At 37.5% G+C, this 18,036-nt stretch overlaps 1 protein-coding gene across 8 annotated transcripts in view; it reads right to left on the reverse strand.

Annotated features, from left to right (window-relative positions):
- Positions 1-1,064: 1,064 nt before the first annotated feature.
- ptprea (protein tyrosine phosphatase receptor type Ea) overlaps positions 1,065-18,036 on the reverse strand; it is a 170,391-nt gene continuing 153,419 nt past the window's right edge. For all 8 annotated transcript variants that reach the window (XM_041814988.1, XM_041814983.1, XM_041814987.1 and 5 more), the window contains 15 exons: positions 17,206-17,296; positions 14,936-15,012; positions 14,593-14,629; positions 13,077-13,174; positions 12,380-12,499; positions 10,235-10,398; positions 9,843-9,978; positions 9,559-9,708; positions 7,682-7,775; positions 7,419-7,495; positions 7,183-7,317; positions 6,937-7,062; positions 5,202-5,353; positions 4,944-5,079; positions 1,065-4,820 (listed from right to left, as the gene is read on the reverse strand). In XM_041814988.1, the coding sequence (XP_041670922.1) occupies positions 4,746-4,820; positions 4,944-5,079; positions 5,202-5,353; positions 6,937-7,062; positions 7,183-7,317; positions 7,419-7,495; positions 7,682-7,775; positions 9,559-9,708; positions 9,843-9,978; positions 10,235-10,398; positions 12,380-12,499; positions 13,077-13,174; positions 14,593-14,629; positions 14,936-15,012; positions 17,206-17,296 (1,668 nt within the window). In that variant the 3' untranslated portion in view covers positions 1,065-4,745. The remainder of the gene's footprint in view (positions 4,821-4,943; positions 5,080-5,201; positions 5,354-6,936; positions 7,063-7,182; positions 7,318-7,418; positions 7,496-7,681; positions 7,776-9,558; positions 9,709-9,842; positions 9,979-10,234; positions 10,399-12,379; positions 12,500-13,076; positions 13,175-14,592; positions 14,630-14,935; positions 15,013-17,205; positions 17,297-18,036) is intronic.

The following is an 18,036-nucleotide window of genomic DNA, read 5'->3' on the forward strand; positions in this document are numbered from 1 at the left end:
CGCTTTTTAAACTACCACAAAATCTGATTGTAACGTACTAAAACAGACTTGGATAGATGGTTGAAGCTCCCCATTTCACTAGCAGGCCGGATAAATCTAATTAAGATGACAATTATGCCTAAATTTCCTTATTTATTTCAGATGATACCCATTTTCCTTTCAGAAAAATCAGCTAGATTATCTTGTTTGTTCATTTACATGGAGCAAATCTAAAGTACAAGTGAAAAATATACAGTTTAAAGGGAGCTAAATTAGAGGGAGGTATGGCAAAAAGGGACCCCTTTGGGTAGACATGGAATTAAAGCCACTCTACTGGTCTCTACAGTTTCATTTCTGATGGCACCACTTTTACTGAATACCGGGAAGAAGAATCAGAATTTGGTCGTAAATTCTGGTAGTTTAAAATTTAAAATATGAAAATATGGGACCAGTTTAGGAAACATTTGGTCTGAGGGGGTAGAAACAGGCTTTGCCCTATTTTGTTTAACCCTTTTGTTCAGGCTGTCTCAACTAGACTGTGGCATAAATGGTCTTTTTTATCTTTGATGATATGTTAAATAGTAAAGGCTTCTTACCATTTTTATCACTATGCCAGGATTACAATTTCCAAATTCTCATTACTTCAGATATCTGGTGTGCAGCTGTGTCTGCAAGCATTTTTCATGCTACCTTAACAGCCCCCAGAAAATATGTCATATTCAGTACTTAACACTGATCCATTCAAGAAAGGCTTGATTTCAAAATCATATAACTTGATCCAAAAAGAGTAGTCAGTAGGATGGCTTCTGTCCATCTTTACTTCAGAGAGATCTGCCCTTCTATAATGCTCATTCTAAACGCAGTGATGTCACTGACCTGTTCCCAAAGAACTTCATTTGTTGCAGTTGTTTGTCCAGATATTTTTTGTCCTGTCTCCACATTTTTGGATGAGCTTTAGTTTATCCTGTGTATTTTTCATCTCGTACTGGTAACCCATATAGTTGTGGGCCCTTGAGCCATCTCCACTCAAAATTAAATTGGCCCATGAATACACACTTGCACAAACGAGAAAACTCACAGACTGCATTTTCATAAGAATTTAATATTGCAACTTGCATTTCAAAGACATTGAGAATCCAAAAAGGGGATAGACCACCCACAGAGAGAGCAAAGGCAGAGAGCTGATGTCTAAACAGCCATCTTGATATTCTTTAAAGGACAGAAGAGAAGCCATGAGGGAAAAGAGACTATTTAGTCTCTTCTACTATCTCCAACAGATAGCACACACACAATATAACCAATCACTTTACAGCTCTGCGCTGCTCAGCAAACTTTCACAATGTTAGCACTTTGTCATGTAGTATTTACATACAGCATCAACAAAACCACACATCTCAATGAGGATTAAAGCAATGTCACATCAGATTATTCCAAACATTTGAATTAGGGTTGTCACAATACCAGATATTTAAACTTTAATATGATTGTAGGGAAAATCTAATGCTATCCAAACCTGTTTAAATACCACTGCAACAAAAATAGAAGCACCCAATACTAGGTAAAATCTCCTTTTTTTATAATTACCAAAAAACTGCAGGCAAACTCCTGCTCTCTGGTATTGAAATGTGTTGAGGTATCTAAAATTTTACTTTTACTGGAGTGATGGATGAATGGGAACTACTGCATGTTTCACAATCAGATAAAATAGTCTGTTTCCTCGTGTTCACATATGAAAAATAGTACTCCAGATTGACTCTGAACATTGAGAATAAGATGATTTTTTGTTGCTCTGGCATTAAGCAGATACTGAAGCACCATTTGTATGTCATGGTTGTTGATGGCACAGGACTTTTTTGATACTGTCCTGTATTATCTGTGCATTTCCCACTCAGTCATGAATTAACATGCCTCTACTGCATTTAGCTTCCATACTTACCTTTTCTTAGGATCAACATAGGGTCAACATGTCTTCAGAAGGTACATATGGCACTGATTTGTGAACAATCTCTAATCTAGAATATAAATAAAGCAATAACCATTCTCTTGAATATTGCAGCTTCTAGGCAAAAGGCTTGGTTGTGTGTGCTTTTTTAATGTGCAGTCGTTGTAGCAAAATACTTCTGCTGTCTATAGATAAAAGGCAGATTGTAGTAATGTTACATCCATGTTGAATGCAGCTGCAATTAGGGATGTGCACAATTAGCTGGCTAAAAAGTTAGATCCTTTGGTTGTCGCATTACAATTCCTAGTCTGTTAAAATAATGTTTTCATTAACTCAGGCCTGTAATCCTAATCTGTCCTAACAAACTATAACACAGCCATCCACCACTTGTAGCCACTGTAGCTCCAGTTAGCAGCTGCCGTACTGCCATAATGCTCTACTGGCTGGATGTAAACAAACAGTGAACACATAGCATTGATAGTATTTTGTAGGAGTGGCAGTATTCTGACCTAGAAACTGGAGATAAAGTTGCATGTAGGCTGTATCAGGTCATACTAGCTTATTACCACTCGACCAAAGTAATGTGTACAGTCATGTGGATGTTAAACCTGATTTATACTTCTGCGTCAAATCTATGCAATAGCATTAGCCTGATGTGCCTCCTCAAAAATGCACCACAAGCCCTGTGATTGGTCCACTAGGTAGCATCGGGTGACAGCTGGTCTCTAAATGTCTACCAGAATTTTTTGTTTATTCAAATATGAGATGAATTGCTACAGATGACAGACCAGTTTGTCTTATCTACTTGAGGAAGATTACCTGTGGGGTACCCCAGACATCAGAGATAGTCCCACTATTGTTCATAATTTTATCAATGATATTTGCAGTGTTGCTGATTAAAAGAATTAAATATTTGCAGATGATACAAATTATTTTTTTTTCTTGTGAGAATTTAAAAGAACTTATATGTGTGGGGTTGAAAATGAGCTGGGAAATCCCAAAACTTGATTTTTTATCAATAAAATCTAAATATCAAGAAAAATAAATGTATGTTTTCTTGGAAATCAAAATCATTGTGATGTTAACATTGAACTTAAAATCTGTAATGTTGACATTTAGGCTAAAGAGATTTTGAGAACAAATTCCTTGGGGTTTTGATTGTTCAACAACTTAATTTGACTCTGTACAAAAGTTCTCTTCAATACATGAGAGTTGATATGATTTGTGAGATGTTTCTAGGTTTACTGTACAAAAGCTTAAAAAGGCAAGAAAATTACATTTGTTTTTGTTGTTGGGATTAAACTTGTGAATGATGCTGGTACAAATCTAAAAATATGCAATTCAGTTTTGATTTTGAAGAAAATTGTAAAGTTACTTTTGAGTCTTTTCAATGCATTTGTCTGTTATTGTTTCTCTGCACTTGTGAAAGTTAGTAGCTTAAAGGAACAAGAATGTAGGATAGGCTTTTATAAGCAGTTTGCTTCTGCCTATGGCTTTTCAGTCATTACTCAACACATGACTACTGACTTTGTTTAAACCATCTACAATGTTGATTTTTTTTTTTTAATTTTGGTTGGTGACTAAACAAAAACTACAACTACTACTTGCTGACATCCAAGGAGTGCAGTTCCCCACGTCTTTAAATGGCCATAAACAAGCACCAAAAAAATTCCCGTCCTCTTTTTCAACTCATTCAGCATCCACTCAGTCCATCTCCTCTCTATACTTCTTTAAAATAATTGTGCTAATAAACAGTTGCGAACTATTTATGTGCTCTAACATAATACATTAACTTTGGATTTCCGTACACAAGAAAGCAGAGAAATGTGGACCACAATATAACTAGCATAGAAACCACTCTGCCAACTAGTGCTTTGGCAAAGTATTAAAAATTTAGGCAGTAGTGTGACGCAGAAGTGTAAATCAAGTTTTGACCTGCATGGCGGACTGAAGGCTGGTGGTGCTAGCAGTGCTAACTTTAGCTACACTTGGCAAACCAGTTTCACTTTGTGTACTGTCTACTGTCCCCTCTGAGATAAACAGTGCTAAATTTTGACAGGGGTGTTTTCTTAATGTAGATGCATTTAGAATTTGCATGTAGCTGGATTTTAATTAGTCGTTGAGGAACATCCCTAGTTGCGTGCCGCTGTTGTAATGCTTATTCTAAGAGTGAAACTTCTGCCTGAATCTTTGTTATTGAAATCAGCCCGAGCTGTTACTTTTATGTTGCATAACTTTATGGCTGAAGTCATTCTTTGTTTGACTATGTTTCCATTGGAAAGAGTATCACATTCGTGACGGGCATATAGCATGAGCACAATGAAAAATTGTTTAAATATCGCCTCTGATCTCAGATAGAAGTCATAGAATAAACAAAAGCATGTGCTGTATGTTTACATAAAAACAACTTTTAACATTCCTGTCATGTTCTCCAAACGTAAGAGTGGAATGTCATCGTCAGTACATAAATACATTTACAATAACTACAACTCTGAAAATATTACGTGGTCAATTCAAAATAACACTTAGATAAACATTTAAAGTACATTATTATACAACAAAACTGAAATGAGAGACCATGTTTGAAACAACACAGGACAAAATAATTTTACATGATGTGAAATATACATTATTAATCAAACTTTTTTACATGTACAATTTTCATTCACTGACATACATTATATTACAGCGAGGATGGAGTCTCAGTTAATGGTAGGACAAGTGCATAGCAAAATAGATCATTTGACCGAGTTAAAGAAACACATAAAACTGACAAACCAGCTTTAGAAAACAACATTAAAAACCACGTTTAAGGCAAATCTCGTCATTTAAAATTGGCATAGTCTGAGAAAATGTCGACAAAGTCTTGTACCACCCTGTAGCAGAAGTCATATTGTTCCTGTGGGGGAAAAGACAATAAAACAGAAGATATGGCCCATTTAAGTCAAGTTAAAGCAAGTAAAAGGAATGATTATGGGATTAACTTATTTATGACATTTTTAAATACTTTAATGGTTCTTACCACAGTTTGGACCATATGAGGCCTCTGCATGCGTAAACTCTTCACAGTTTGGAACACGTCCAGCAGGCCCTCTGCTTTGACTCGCTCCAAGATGTTACTCAGTGCAATGAACGTACCTGTTCGCCCTGCACCAGCACTGCAGCACAAAAACATAAAACTCTTCAACTTTGCAAATGCACCCTTGAAATATGCAGCAGACCCCTGAAATATGATATCGTAAACCTAAAATGTGTTGCTAAAACTGTGGTTTTTAGCTACCTGCAGTGCACGACGATGGGATGGTTCCCAGACTGCTGCTGCTGTCTCTGCACCGAAGCGATGATGTCGATCATGCCCTTCCCCTCGGCTGGGATGCCGATCTCTGGCCAGCCGTGGAAGTGGAAGTGCCTGATCACCCTCGTCTGCTTCTCCTGTGAGAGGAAATGCACAGCAGACGAGACGTTATTATACCTTTCAAATGTGATTTATTAGCAGCACATGAAGATGTAATGGCAGGTGCGATGTCAGTATAGGTTAAGTGAGCAGCAGATGAGTGGTGGACTGATAGGTGCTGATTCTGGAGGCAGGAATGCACTGCCGAGCCTTTGAGAGGTAATGTGGGTCGATTGCAACTAAATATATGAGATGGGAGGTTTCCACTTGATCATCCTAAACACATCCTGACAAACACATTTATCCTGGATGCCTTAACAGTTGTGATTCTTTAGAAGACAGTTGTGTGAAGTCCTCAGTATTTTTTCTCTCAACCAAAACAATAACACGACATGATGAGTACAGACCAGCCCAACCCTCCGCCAATCTCTGTGTATTTTTTTAGTAAGTATAATTCAATAAGGCTCTCAACTGCAGTACTTGTATAAGACAAACTGCTTCATCTGGTAGGATTTTGTTCCATACAAAAAGTTATTTTCAAATTCTTCATCAAAGTTGTGGTTTCTTATTATTTATGACTTTTTAAAGTCCAAAATTAAGTTTTTTTCCTCCTTTATTTAAAGCTTTATAAACTAGTCATACAACATTATATCAGAAATTCTGAGCTTGGGGTGCAGTTGGCCTAGCAGTTAGCTTGCCCCCCCCCATATGTACATGGGCGGCCCGGGTTCAAGTCTGGCTCCTTTCCCGCATGTCTCTCCCCAATCTCTGAGCTTTTTTTGTGAAAATTAAAGGATCATCCTTTTTTGAAGTGGCCCTAAAAAGCTGTCGTATTATCACAATATTGAACAATATTGCATGTCTCATTTTTTTGTCATATTTTTTGGGCACATAAATTACCCATATGTAAACCTACATAAACTAGAATAACTTGTGTTATTTCATATTGCGGTATACTAGCGTATCAAAGAAAGAAGAGAGATTGCTAGGCTAACTGACAGTAACTGGATACAATGCTGAGGGTTTATAAAGTCTTTTGGGGTCATTTTTCCACATTATGCCTCAGCTTTCTGCTGTCCTTGTCAAGGTCAAAGACTCACAACCATAAACCACAACACACAACCATAACACCTTTACACTATTTATAGCGGAGCAGGGTAAGCAGACAGAAAAACAACCTTCTTTCTGGGACTGCATACACAAAGAGAAAACATGCAGGGAATCATTTATCATTTTCAGCTAAAAGCTCATTTTTACTGCCAGCACACGATAGATGCTGGCAGGAACACCTGTGCTGGTTAGGCAAGAGATGACCTGAATATACCAGGTTGGGCCAAAATCATCATCATTATCAGCTAGAGAAGAATGCTAATAGGCAAAAACAAAGTCCTCCTACTGAACTGCATAACCCTCAAACTTACTTGACTGGAAGTTATTAAAATGAATATATTCCATTGACAAAATAGTGCTTCAAAGTAGTAACAGTCTTACTGGCAAGCTTCCAGAATACACAATCGAAAAAGAGACCAATAGAGCCATAAATGCCTTTTAATCTTAACAGTTCAATGTGTTTAAACAGCCTCACTGACAGCTGAGTGATCGTGCACGTGTATTTGCTTACCGGGACAAAGGTGAGTACCAAGTCTCGTAGACTGAAGGTGTCACACAGTGTGTCTCCCTTCAGCTCTACTGTGTAATCTCCATATGTGACTGAGTCCTCAGTGGGCCAGTACTGACAACATTTGTCCTGCAGAATTAAACCATTACAGTGTTTAACCAATGCATTTAGAAAAGTATGCTATTGTTGCTCTGCTGTAGTGTTAAATGGAGTCATCATTCTTTCTAATCAACAGCTTTCACAGCTCACCTGCTCCCTCTCCTGGAGCTCAGTGAGCATCACAATAGAGTGACATTTCCACTCCCACACCATCCTCCAGAAATCCTCCACTGTGGTCGGCAGAGGGCCCTGCGTGGCAATGAAGTAGTCTTTTTGTCTGTAGCCCTAAATCACATGTAAACAAGGATTTAGTCATGCATCCTCTGAGTTTTAGCGAGCTGTTCTGTTACAGATATGAAAGCATGAGGTCATAAAATTGTGCTTACATCTATAAAGGATGCGTTGATGTAATCGGTGAACTCCTGACCTCTTCTCATGGAAAGAATAACTCTGTTGAAGTCATCTGAAACGGGAATAAAACAGGAAACTCACAAAAAGTTCAGAATTGAGCAGCTTGTAAACATGTTCACAGAGTGGCAGGTATAAAATGTAGCTCTCTGTTAAAACTAACAGAAAGTGAATGTTGCTACATACGTGGCAAAAATAAAGACAAACAATAAAATACAATCTGTTTTTGTGTCTTCCTTACATGGAATAATTTGCAGAACTCGGTTCTTCTTCATGTTGGCAGGAAGGTTCCCCGTTCTCATGTTCTCCTTCATTATTCGCATGTTGGTCAGTTTCTATTCCGAAAGAAAACAAACGTATAAATGTCGAATATGATTTCACAGACACATTTAAATAGGAAGCCAAAGTCAAGTTACACTTCTGCTGTGTTGAATAGTTAAGGTATGGATCTATGCAAAGAAAGAAGCAGATTATATCTTCAACTAGGAGTAAGCAGTAGGGCTGCTTGATTATGGCACTAATCATTATCAAGTAGGCCTGGGCGATATGGCCTAAAAATCATATCACAGTATTTTTCTTGCCTTTGACGATGACGGTATTTTATCACGGTATTACAAAATTAAAAAGAGATAATGCTTTTTAATCCAAATTCAAGTGTTATTAACCCCCTTCTCCCCTTAAAACAAGCCTTTGATGGCATACTCAATTTATCTAAGTATAGGAACACAGAAAACATGTTTTATTTTTTTTTGAGTCTCTCTAGGTTTACTTCTGTCTACCTGCACTCCAAGTTTCGCATTTCATCTCTAACCTGATGAGGTGTGTTAAGCTGCTAATGACTTGAACACGTTTGCTAGTTAAGGTGTTCACAGTAAAAGTGTTTCAGAAAAATAACAGCTGCGGACTTTGATTTTGAAGAGGTTGACGGAAGCTTGACGGAAGTATTATTATTATCATGCCGATAATAATGTGCATCCCTGATATTAGTTATTTAAATCAATAAGAAAGCTTTTAAGGTTTCGCTGAGCTTTACAACACTATCATTATTGTAATACCTGTTGTTATTGTATTTATAAGTTTTTAGGTCTTACTGTCACAGGACTGCATAAGATTAAGCTAGGAATAATTTTCTCTTTTATGAAAAATTAGGTCTATGTAATACAAAAAAATGTGTTTTATAAAATGTTAGGTAATTGTGCAATAGATAAATAAAAATTGAAGAGTGCATATAAGCCTTAACTCACATTTTTAAATGTATTTCCTGCTCTCCATCTTTTACACAGTATCTCTCTGTGTCTGCAGAATGCAAATAAGTTTATTTGTCAAGAACAATGGCTCACTTTGTTAACTGGAGTTATTCACAAGGCATTTATCTCTCGCACACAGTTTACACTCATTCATTTCTGTGGAAGACTACAGTAGGGTAGACTGCAAGGCAAAATAAGTTTAGATGTATTTCAACTTCCAAAATGAAGATCATTATTTAAAATTAGTTATAGAATTTAGATTAAAGAAGTGCTTGCGTGTCTCTGGGCGAGCTTCACAATCCTTTATTATCATTGCATTTCATTGTGTTTATTCTGTTTTTAAGTTTGGGTTTTACTGCCATGGGACAATGAAAGATCAAGCTGAATCTACTGATATGTCATTCTTTTCACAACTAAATCGGCACCGATCAAACAGAAGATAGCCTACAGCTAGATTAAACTTCATCTGGCTACATCTAAATGAATTCAAGCATGGATAATATACTCTATGGAAAGTGTAAAGTGTACAGATGCGGAGTGAGGAACCAAAAATACTTTTTACTACTTCCTGTGATAAATTCAGTGTTTTGCAGTATGTTTAGTTTTGTGAATACTCAGGATATGAAATTAACATCAGGATGAAACTGTGATTGATTTCCCAGCCTTAGCACCATTTAAATACAAGCACGTAAGAGATTTTAAATAGCCTTGGTTTCAAATAAACAGTGGAAAGATTATTCCATTATCAGTAATAAATGAAGTGAGAAGACTTGAAATAAACTCCTCCTGGGTTTTTGTATATATTTTGTTGCATAATTTGCTGCTCTTTGATATGATGTTTTTGATTTGGACTTGGAAGTTGAGCTCATACCTTAAACTCCTCCTCAAGACCGACCCGGTCACCATTTGCAAAGGTGTTGTGTAATTTGTGCAGATGTCCTTCCAGAGATGACACATCCAGCTCTGTGTCTCCATAGAGGTAGTATTCAAGCAGGGCCTGGTAGATGAATGAGTACTGCATCTGTGGTGGAGAAAAAAACACACCTTTGATTTGCACATTTGGATTTTATAAAATATTCAGGGACAAACTGATACCATATTGCCTGTTAAGTATTTGACAAATGGCTGAAATAAATAATCTTGCTTCAGACTCACATCTGTCTGAATGAGCTGTGATCGCTGCTCTCGTATCTTAGCGACAAACCCAAACACATCCACTTTCTGCTCTGCGTGCATCATGTCGATCATGGCGTCTATTACGATGAAGGTTCCTGTCCTCCCAACACCAGCGCTGCAGAAAACAAAAACAAACCACAATCCTCAGCTGACACTTGCATGTTCATGGACAACAGCAGTGAAACAAAGGGACATCTGTGCCTGTAAACACATGGATTGCCCGAGTCATTCAAAATACTTCCAGCTACAGATGACAGCTTGTTTTCCAGCAGACACACAAAGCAGTTATTCAAGCTGAAAAGATATTTATCTCCATAGAAACTTACAAGGAAACAAAAAACAATTAAAACGCCAAGGAATCAACCAAATACCTGCAGTGGACCACAATAGGTCCAGAGAATGGTGGGTTGACAGCTTTGACCTTTTTGAGGAACTTGAGCATGCCGATCGGGGAGAAAGGAACTCCAAAGTCAGGCCAGCTGGTGAAGTGGAGCTGGGTGACAAGCCTGGGAGTCTTAGCCACATCGCTAGCTTGCTACACAGCAACACAAACAGACAAACAGTCAGAAAATATACAGAATCAAAGATACACATCACTACAGCCCCCCGGAAGACATGCATGCACTTTTTGATTGTTTTCTAGAGATCTGGATTATCACATTATCATAGGAAAACAAGCTTTGCCATCCCAAGATAATGAGATAAATCATTTAAAATCTCAACTTGTCATCACAGCACAACGGGGTATAATCAAATGTTTGGGTTTTTGTCTACCTTGAGCCTCTTTCAACAGAGAAGTTTGCTGTGTCATCTTCCTGTTCAAAAATTTGCAAACCAATGAAAACAGCTCTACAACCAACTTCTAGGCCCTGAACCGCTGTTGTAGAGTGCATGTTTACTTTAATATGATACAAAATGACACAATACAATAACTTAGTGGTTTTCAAACTTTGTTTGCCCAAGACACACCTAAGAACAAGCCAAAACCTATAGGCACACAAACATTCATATCCATAAAAAACTTCTCTAATACATGTTGTGGTATCTGTAGTTTTTGTAGAGTTGTGGTAATAACACATGGCTGTAAAAAACTGCTACAGTACACTTAGACTTAGACCACGAAACCACTGCAATAACTGATCGAATTATTACCATACAATACAACATTATACGATACAATGCAATGTGGTAAGATGCCAAAAGTGTTATATGATATGATTTAACTAAATGATACAACCATACTATATCATACCATACTGTATCAGACCAGACCTTACTACACTGTATAACTAATGAATGATCAAACAGTAAGAAAAGGTACATTAAAAAAGCTTACGAAATGATATCATACTATATGATACTATACAATACAATGCAATAAGGGAAGACTTAATGCAAAGACAATATAACATGAGATGATATCTAACAAACATCCATACCATACTCCACCATGTCATACCATACAATAATGAAATCATCTATTCTATCTACCATGTTACAACACCATCCCATCCATGCCATAATGAAATCATCTATACTATCTATACCATAACATACCATATAATATGATAGGAAAGCTTACTGTTGGTTACTGTACTACACATTGAGATACAATATTTGGCCCAAATTAAAGATATTATCTCTGTAGAGCAATTTTGCTGTGATTGATACACTGTGAGACAATTACATAATAATGCATAACATTATATCCCTAACCGTTCTTATTTAGTGTTCATTGGTATCGGTTTCACCTCTTAACACACCACATTGTTTTTCTTCTTTACACCACTGTTTAACATTATCCCACTATCTTCTTCTTTCATCCCACTGTTACCTTCTTCTTAGACTAACTGAACTTCCAATACAAGCACAACCTTAAAGAGTCATGAAAAAGTGAGTCAAGTTAGCAAGGGATCTGTTTAAAATGCTGTTTTTAAATATATTTAAATACTGATATTTGGCACAGATGAAACAACATATTAGCTACAGCAATATTATATCACTAGAATTATATTTTGTCCAACTTTTACTGAATACATAAAAGAGCAGCCATTGCAAAACTTGAGAATGCCAAAGCCCACATAGAAATTCAAAAATACTCTACAGTCAATCCAAGACCTCAAATGAAACCAGTCAACTTTTAGGCAAAAACTTTCTGTATTTTTGTTGAAAAACAGAAAGATTTGATATGAAGTCATCCTACAGCAATGTTCTAGATGTAACTTCTACATCTACATACAATTAACTATGGAAAGCAACAAAAAAAATGGAAATAATGCATTGTTTAACAAAACATGCGGTCTCTTTACTGCCCACACTTTATGAACTCAGTTCTACAGAGCTTATATTTTTTTTGTTATTCATACATTCAAAAATGCTCTGAATTCAGAAAAGCCTGTTTTTCTACAAAAAGGGAATTCATTTCAGGATACAACACATTTTAAAAAAACATCATCCATGTTTCTGTTTAACATAAAAACAACTCCATCAACAACACAAACACTTCTTTAACTCACATATTGCACACAAAACTTGCGTATGGTGTAGTCGACGAGCACGGTGAAGTCTTCCACAGCCACCCTAACATTCCCATACGTCCAACAGCCCTGATCCGGCCAGTACTGGTAACACTTATCCTGGGGGAGACAACAGCCATTATTTAATAGATAAAGTACCCACAAAGAGGACAGCTCTTCAGGGGGGAAGAGTATTTCAAATGCAAAATCACACATGCTCAATTTCACAGCCAGTGAGTCCATATTAGTCTAAGTAGGAGAGGTGAAACACTCGATATAGGACTTTGAGGGTGATTATGACACTCCCTTAGAGGACCTAATTGCACATTATGTAGCCATTGATTTTAACTTGTCCGCATGCTGATTTAAATCTTTGCCAATTCTCTTCTTATTGATCTTTTTCGCCTTCCTCTTCAGTGAATGCGCTCTGCTTCGCATGCTTCACAATAGAGACAATTATAGCAGAGAAAGGAGATGTCAGAGGGGAGATTACAGGTGTGAATTGAAGGGTTTAACGTCCATGGTTTCACCTTTGACATAACCACTAAACACTATTTGAAGCACGTTTCTTCTCAGATCTCTTCTTCAAAGCTCCACTAATCTAGAATCAAAGACTGAAGCCTTTTTTCCATTTGGAAACTCCAGCAGAGAATCTGAGACATGTTTGGAAAAATAAAAAGGCCTGAAAATCACTCACTTCTTTCCTTTCTTTTATATTTGTCAGCATGACAACAGTTGCTACTTTCTGCTCCCATATCATCCTCCAAAAATCTGCTACAGTGTCTTCTTTCGGACCTGCCAGACAAAATAGTTCAAAGATGATTAAAAACATAATATATCATTGTCATAACAACAATTTAAACCTTGATATAATACTGATAAATATTAAACAGCATCACTACCTGTTTTGACACCACAGCAACATATATGAAGTTTTAGCCACCCAGTATTGGATTACTTATTGTTTTAATCACTGAAAAACTCCTGCACACTGTCTAAACTACACAACAACATTGGCACTGTTTCAGTTGGGAAATCTTGGCAATGTGCAGGAGTTTGCCTACCATTTTTGGATGGATTAATTCCTCTTTTGAGTATATGTCTTAAAAAGACTTTTAAAATTTCAGTTCCTTCGAATACTATCAATCATTTAAATTGTATTGTTTTTAACTAAGGGGTATGGAAAAAGAATCAAAAGCTTGGACAAATTTATCACATATGCATTTTACAGTTGTCATCATAAATACAGTTCAGTGCAAAACTTTTAGGCATGTTTGGGCCAAAAGTTGAGGCCGTAGATGTGGTGAGTGAGCCACCTGAAAGCGCCTATCAAACGTTTGGGAGGATTGATGTGACCCTGGTTGTGCTCTTGAAGTCCTTGCACATTGCCTGGGGCATGGGAAAATAATCCTTGAAAAGCAAACACAGTCGACACCTTTAGGGTGGAATAAGGGGTAGATGTGGGGAGTAAGCATGGCCTGGGGTACCATCCAAGTCAGGTAGTAGGGTTGCTATGAGCTCCTGGTTGTGCTGTGGATGTGCCTGGGGCCTGTAAACCACTGGGACTGTCCGGATGTGTTTAAAGATTGATACTCTATTAATCCTGAGGGAGATTCAAGAAAAATTTAAAAGAGCCGTTGTGTTGTTGAGAGCATGTCTGGTTGCGTCATCTTCTTGGAGGCCCTTACAATTTTCTTGAGCAGCAGAACAGCCTGGATGTTGGGCAGCACACCGCTCTGGATGATGGCCAGCCCTCCAAGCAGCTTACTGAGCTCCTCCTTGTTGCTGACATCCAGCTGCAGGTGATGGGGATAATATGGGTTTTCTCGTCTTGCAGAGTTCCCGGCCAGCTCCAGGATCTCAGCTGGAAGATACTCCAGCACCCACATGCTCAGCATAGTTTCCTTTATGGAGCAGCCTGTGGACACAGCTGACGGGAAACTGGAGCCCAGTATGGGAGGAACGGGTCTTTGCCTTAGCTCTGACCTTTCTGCCTATCTTACCTCTTCCGGACACTGTTCAGATTTTCACTGATCGTAATAGTCAGAGAAACTGTGTTGCAAGACGATGAAAAGGCCTGGACAAAAGAGATGCTGTTGAGCTTGACCTTGGATGCGTCAAGCTGGAGTCTTGCTGCCCCCTTAATCCTTAGCACCTTACATGCCTAAAACTTCTGCACTCACTGTGTTATCTTCAAATGCAATTTGATTTACCTTGTGCTGCTATGAATTTGTTCTTTTCCGTAAAACCCTGTGAGAAAAGAAAAGTAAGTCGTTAGAAATAGTACCAAAAAACTCTGGAGCACTTGATATTTTCTTTTAGCTTTGAGATTCTCCAAAACAGTGTATATTTATTGTTAACTGATTGTGTATGGGAACTGGTACCAATTGCTGATAAGTTAATTTTGTAACAGAAAACATATCAACATGATACCAATAGACTTTATTTTTTACTTTCTTGAACTTTTACCAAATTATTTAAATTTTTTTTTTGTGTGTGTGATGGAATTTTAAAAGGAAAGAAGCAGAATGATGTAGAGACAAAAGAAAAACTCACGTCAATATAAGAAGCATTCACATAGTCTGAACAGGGATTTCCATCCAGCTGAGTCAACACCACTCTGGAATGATCGTCTGTGAAAATAGCATTAAAAAGTTTAGAGGGTTACAGTGGAAAAACACCACACAGTCTATCACAGAAAAAAAAGAATAATACTGTTCTCATATTTTGGTTGTAGATATAAAGCAACTAGTGTCATGGTTCGGTCACACTTCTTTGAAAGACAAAAATTCCTTGAACAATCATCAAGCTGGCTAATTGGTGAGCTGCAGCTTCATCCAGCATCCCTGTATATTAGACAGTTACTAAAGATAGCTAACTCTTAAATGATGACTCCCCTTTTTGCAATGCAAACTTCAGCTTCTCCTTTCTGGATGGAAATTTTTAGTGTTTAGTGTTGTGTTACTTATGAAGGCTTTGTGTGTTAGTAGGTTTGAATACTTTTTCATTCACCCTTTTATTTGATTCATGTTGATTTTGTCTTGTGACCTGTGTGTCATAATGAAGGTTACAATCACAGTGGCTACAAACAAGGTAACCTAAATGTGAACTTGATAGTGAAGCATAGGAAAAGGACTGACAACAGTGGGGAAAAGCTAGTCTATTCTTGGTTAACATCCAAAACCTGAGATAAGGAAACTCTTCTTTTTCGTCTTTCTTTAATTTTGCAGTTAAAATAAACCAGAAACAACAAAAACAACAACAAAACACACAAAAAAGGTCAGTGTACTCTGATTACACACTGGCAGGTAAAATGAACAGTATGGGAAAAGCTTGCCTTTAATTTTAGTTACACAACAGGACTAATATTCTGCTCGAGGCTCTACAGCAGCATATGCCACATTCCTAAATCCACCACAGAGTGCACACAGATGGGCAGCCAGGAGAAAGTTTTGTGTAGTTTGCTCCACAATCTTGTTCTCTGTTTCTGGTGCATTTCTGTGGCAGTGTTACAGCACCACTTACATGCCTTGCATATAAACTACAGTGTTTTCAGTTGTTTTCAATGGTTTTGTGCTTACGCGGACATTTCTTGATACAATGCCATGTTTATAGAAAACTTTATCAAAATGAAACAGAAATATATTTTTTCCGTCTCCATGTGGACAAGGTTAAACAACAAGAAACACATATTTCTAATTAGGGATGCATGATATTATCCGAATGATATCGATATTGGCAGATAATAGCTTAAAAAAATCAAACATAAAGAGTTAGATCAGGTGATCTCACACTACTGGCTAATCGTTCTGACACTGCTCTAGCCTGGCTACACTTTGCTGCACTCTCTACAGGTCGCTTATTGCAACCGTCCTCCACCCCAGTTCCTCATTTATTCTACTTCTGACTTAATTACTGCCATTTTGCTGTCACTGATGCCTGCTCTGCTATGGGTGTCTGCTGTTTCCCTCCCCGCCTCAGGCTTTCCTTGTAGGCACAGAAAAAGCAGGAACATTTGCTGTTCCTAGTTGATGCTTTACACATAGTCCTGTAGAAGTGCAGGAGGATCCCAGAACAGCCAAACCACCAAATATAAATAACAACAATAAGTGAAAATTAGTAACTGTTAATAAAGAAAAATATTTATAACCACAAACCAAGTGTGTTTCTTGACAAAGTGGTCCTGACCGAAGTGAATTATTGGTATCAGCATTTATGAAAACTTTTGCCAGCTAGCCAGTCACTAAGCTAACAAACAACAGAAGCAGTCACAAAAGAAGCAATGACGATGCTCCATGCTAAGCTAAGGTAGCCAAGACATAATGAGGGTTAATCCAAGCCATCATTTCTTTTTTGTCATTGGTAGCTGTTATATTGCTTAAATCCCTCTTTTATCATGGAAAACAACATTACAAGTATCAGTTACAAAGTTGCTATAACACCAGCACTAGCGGTATATTTAGTGTTTGACTGTCAAAGCAGCGTTTGTCTTTTTTTGCTAAACTTCAGTATTAGGTACTTAACTGTATTACATTTTGAAATATTTAACTGATCACAATACATAGGAACTATGAACCTATTAATCATTAATCAAACTGTGATGAGTGACAGGAAGTTTGCCTGTAAACAGAAGAAGATTGAGGAAATAGAGCACTGATGTGTCTCTTTTTGAATAAATACATGAGCAGTGGGGGAGGATATACTGTATCTGAGCTGTAATCAAAAAAAAGGTCTCATAAAGACACATGCACACAGGCAGGAAACTGTGAGCTCTGGGTGTGAGTCAAAAGAAAAACTTGCTTCTACACAACAGAAAGTACACTCACAGGGGAGGATGTTGGGGTATCTGTTCTTCTCCTTGTTCTCGTCCTTGTTGGCCTCCTCGTACGTCCCGTGGGCATTACCCCCCGGCAGTGACTGCAGAATATAATCAGAGTTAGATTCCATACCTCCCACACTAAAATAAAGCGTGACTTTTAAAAACTCCTGTGCATTGTGTTCGCTGTATGGTAGCCTTTGTGCGGCATTGATGTAGGCACTTCCTCTGCTACCTACAGAAAACAGACCTCTATTAAAAAAGCAGAGAACTTCAACTTCCTCTGTCTGCTCTGACAAACCAACAGAATAAAAAAATACGTTGTAGGAGTTAAATCAAACCTGAGTCATAAACTTTATTTTGACTCAGATCCTCAATCGGAGTCACAAATAGGCAAGGGGGCATTTTTCACACATGTGGGTGTGTATGTGTACATAATGCGTCACAGGCAATGTGACAAATTAAGTTCCAGTAGTTTTCCTGAATGAAATATACAAATAAATTTAACCGTCTTTCCATGTACACACATAGTATCACATTTGGGGGGAAAACTCTAAACCCATTTTTTTTAGGTATTATATAGGCTAGTCTGTTTCCTCAGATAACCTTTTAAGTTAAAGATACTTCAACACTATGGCGATACTATGTCATAAATAGCATGATAATATCAATTTTTACTGTTAATTTCTATCATAGCTTATAATTTCTTTGTGATTTTACCGTGTATGTTATTGTGTTGCACGTGTGTTTTAAGTGGGATTGAATCTGCTACCTTTACGGTTTTAAATGTCATGTATTTGCACAGATATTTATTCTTTATGCATGCAAAAAGAACAAAATA

Source organism: Cheilinus undulatus, linkage group 20, assembly GCF_018320785.1.
Source record: "Cheilinus undulatus linkage group 20, ASM1832078v1, whole genome shotgun sequence".
Taxonomy (NCBI): Eukaryota; Metazoa; Chordata; class Actinopteri; order Labriformes; family Labridae; genus Cheilinus; species Cheilinus undulatus.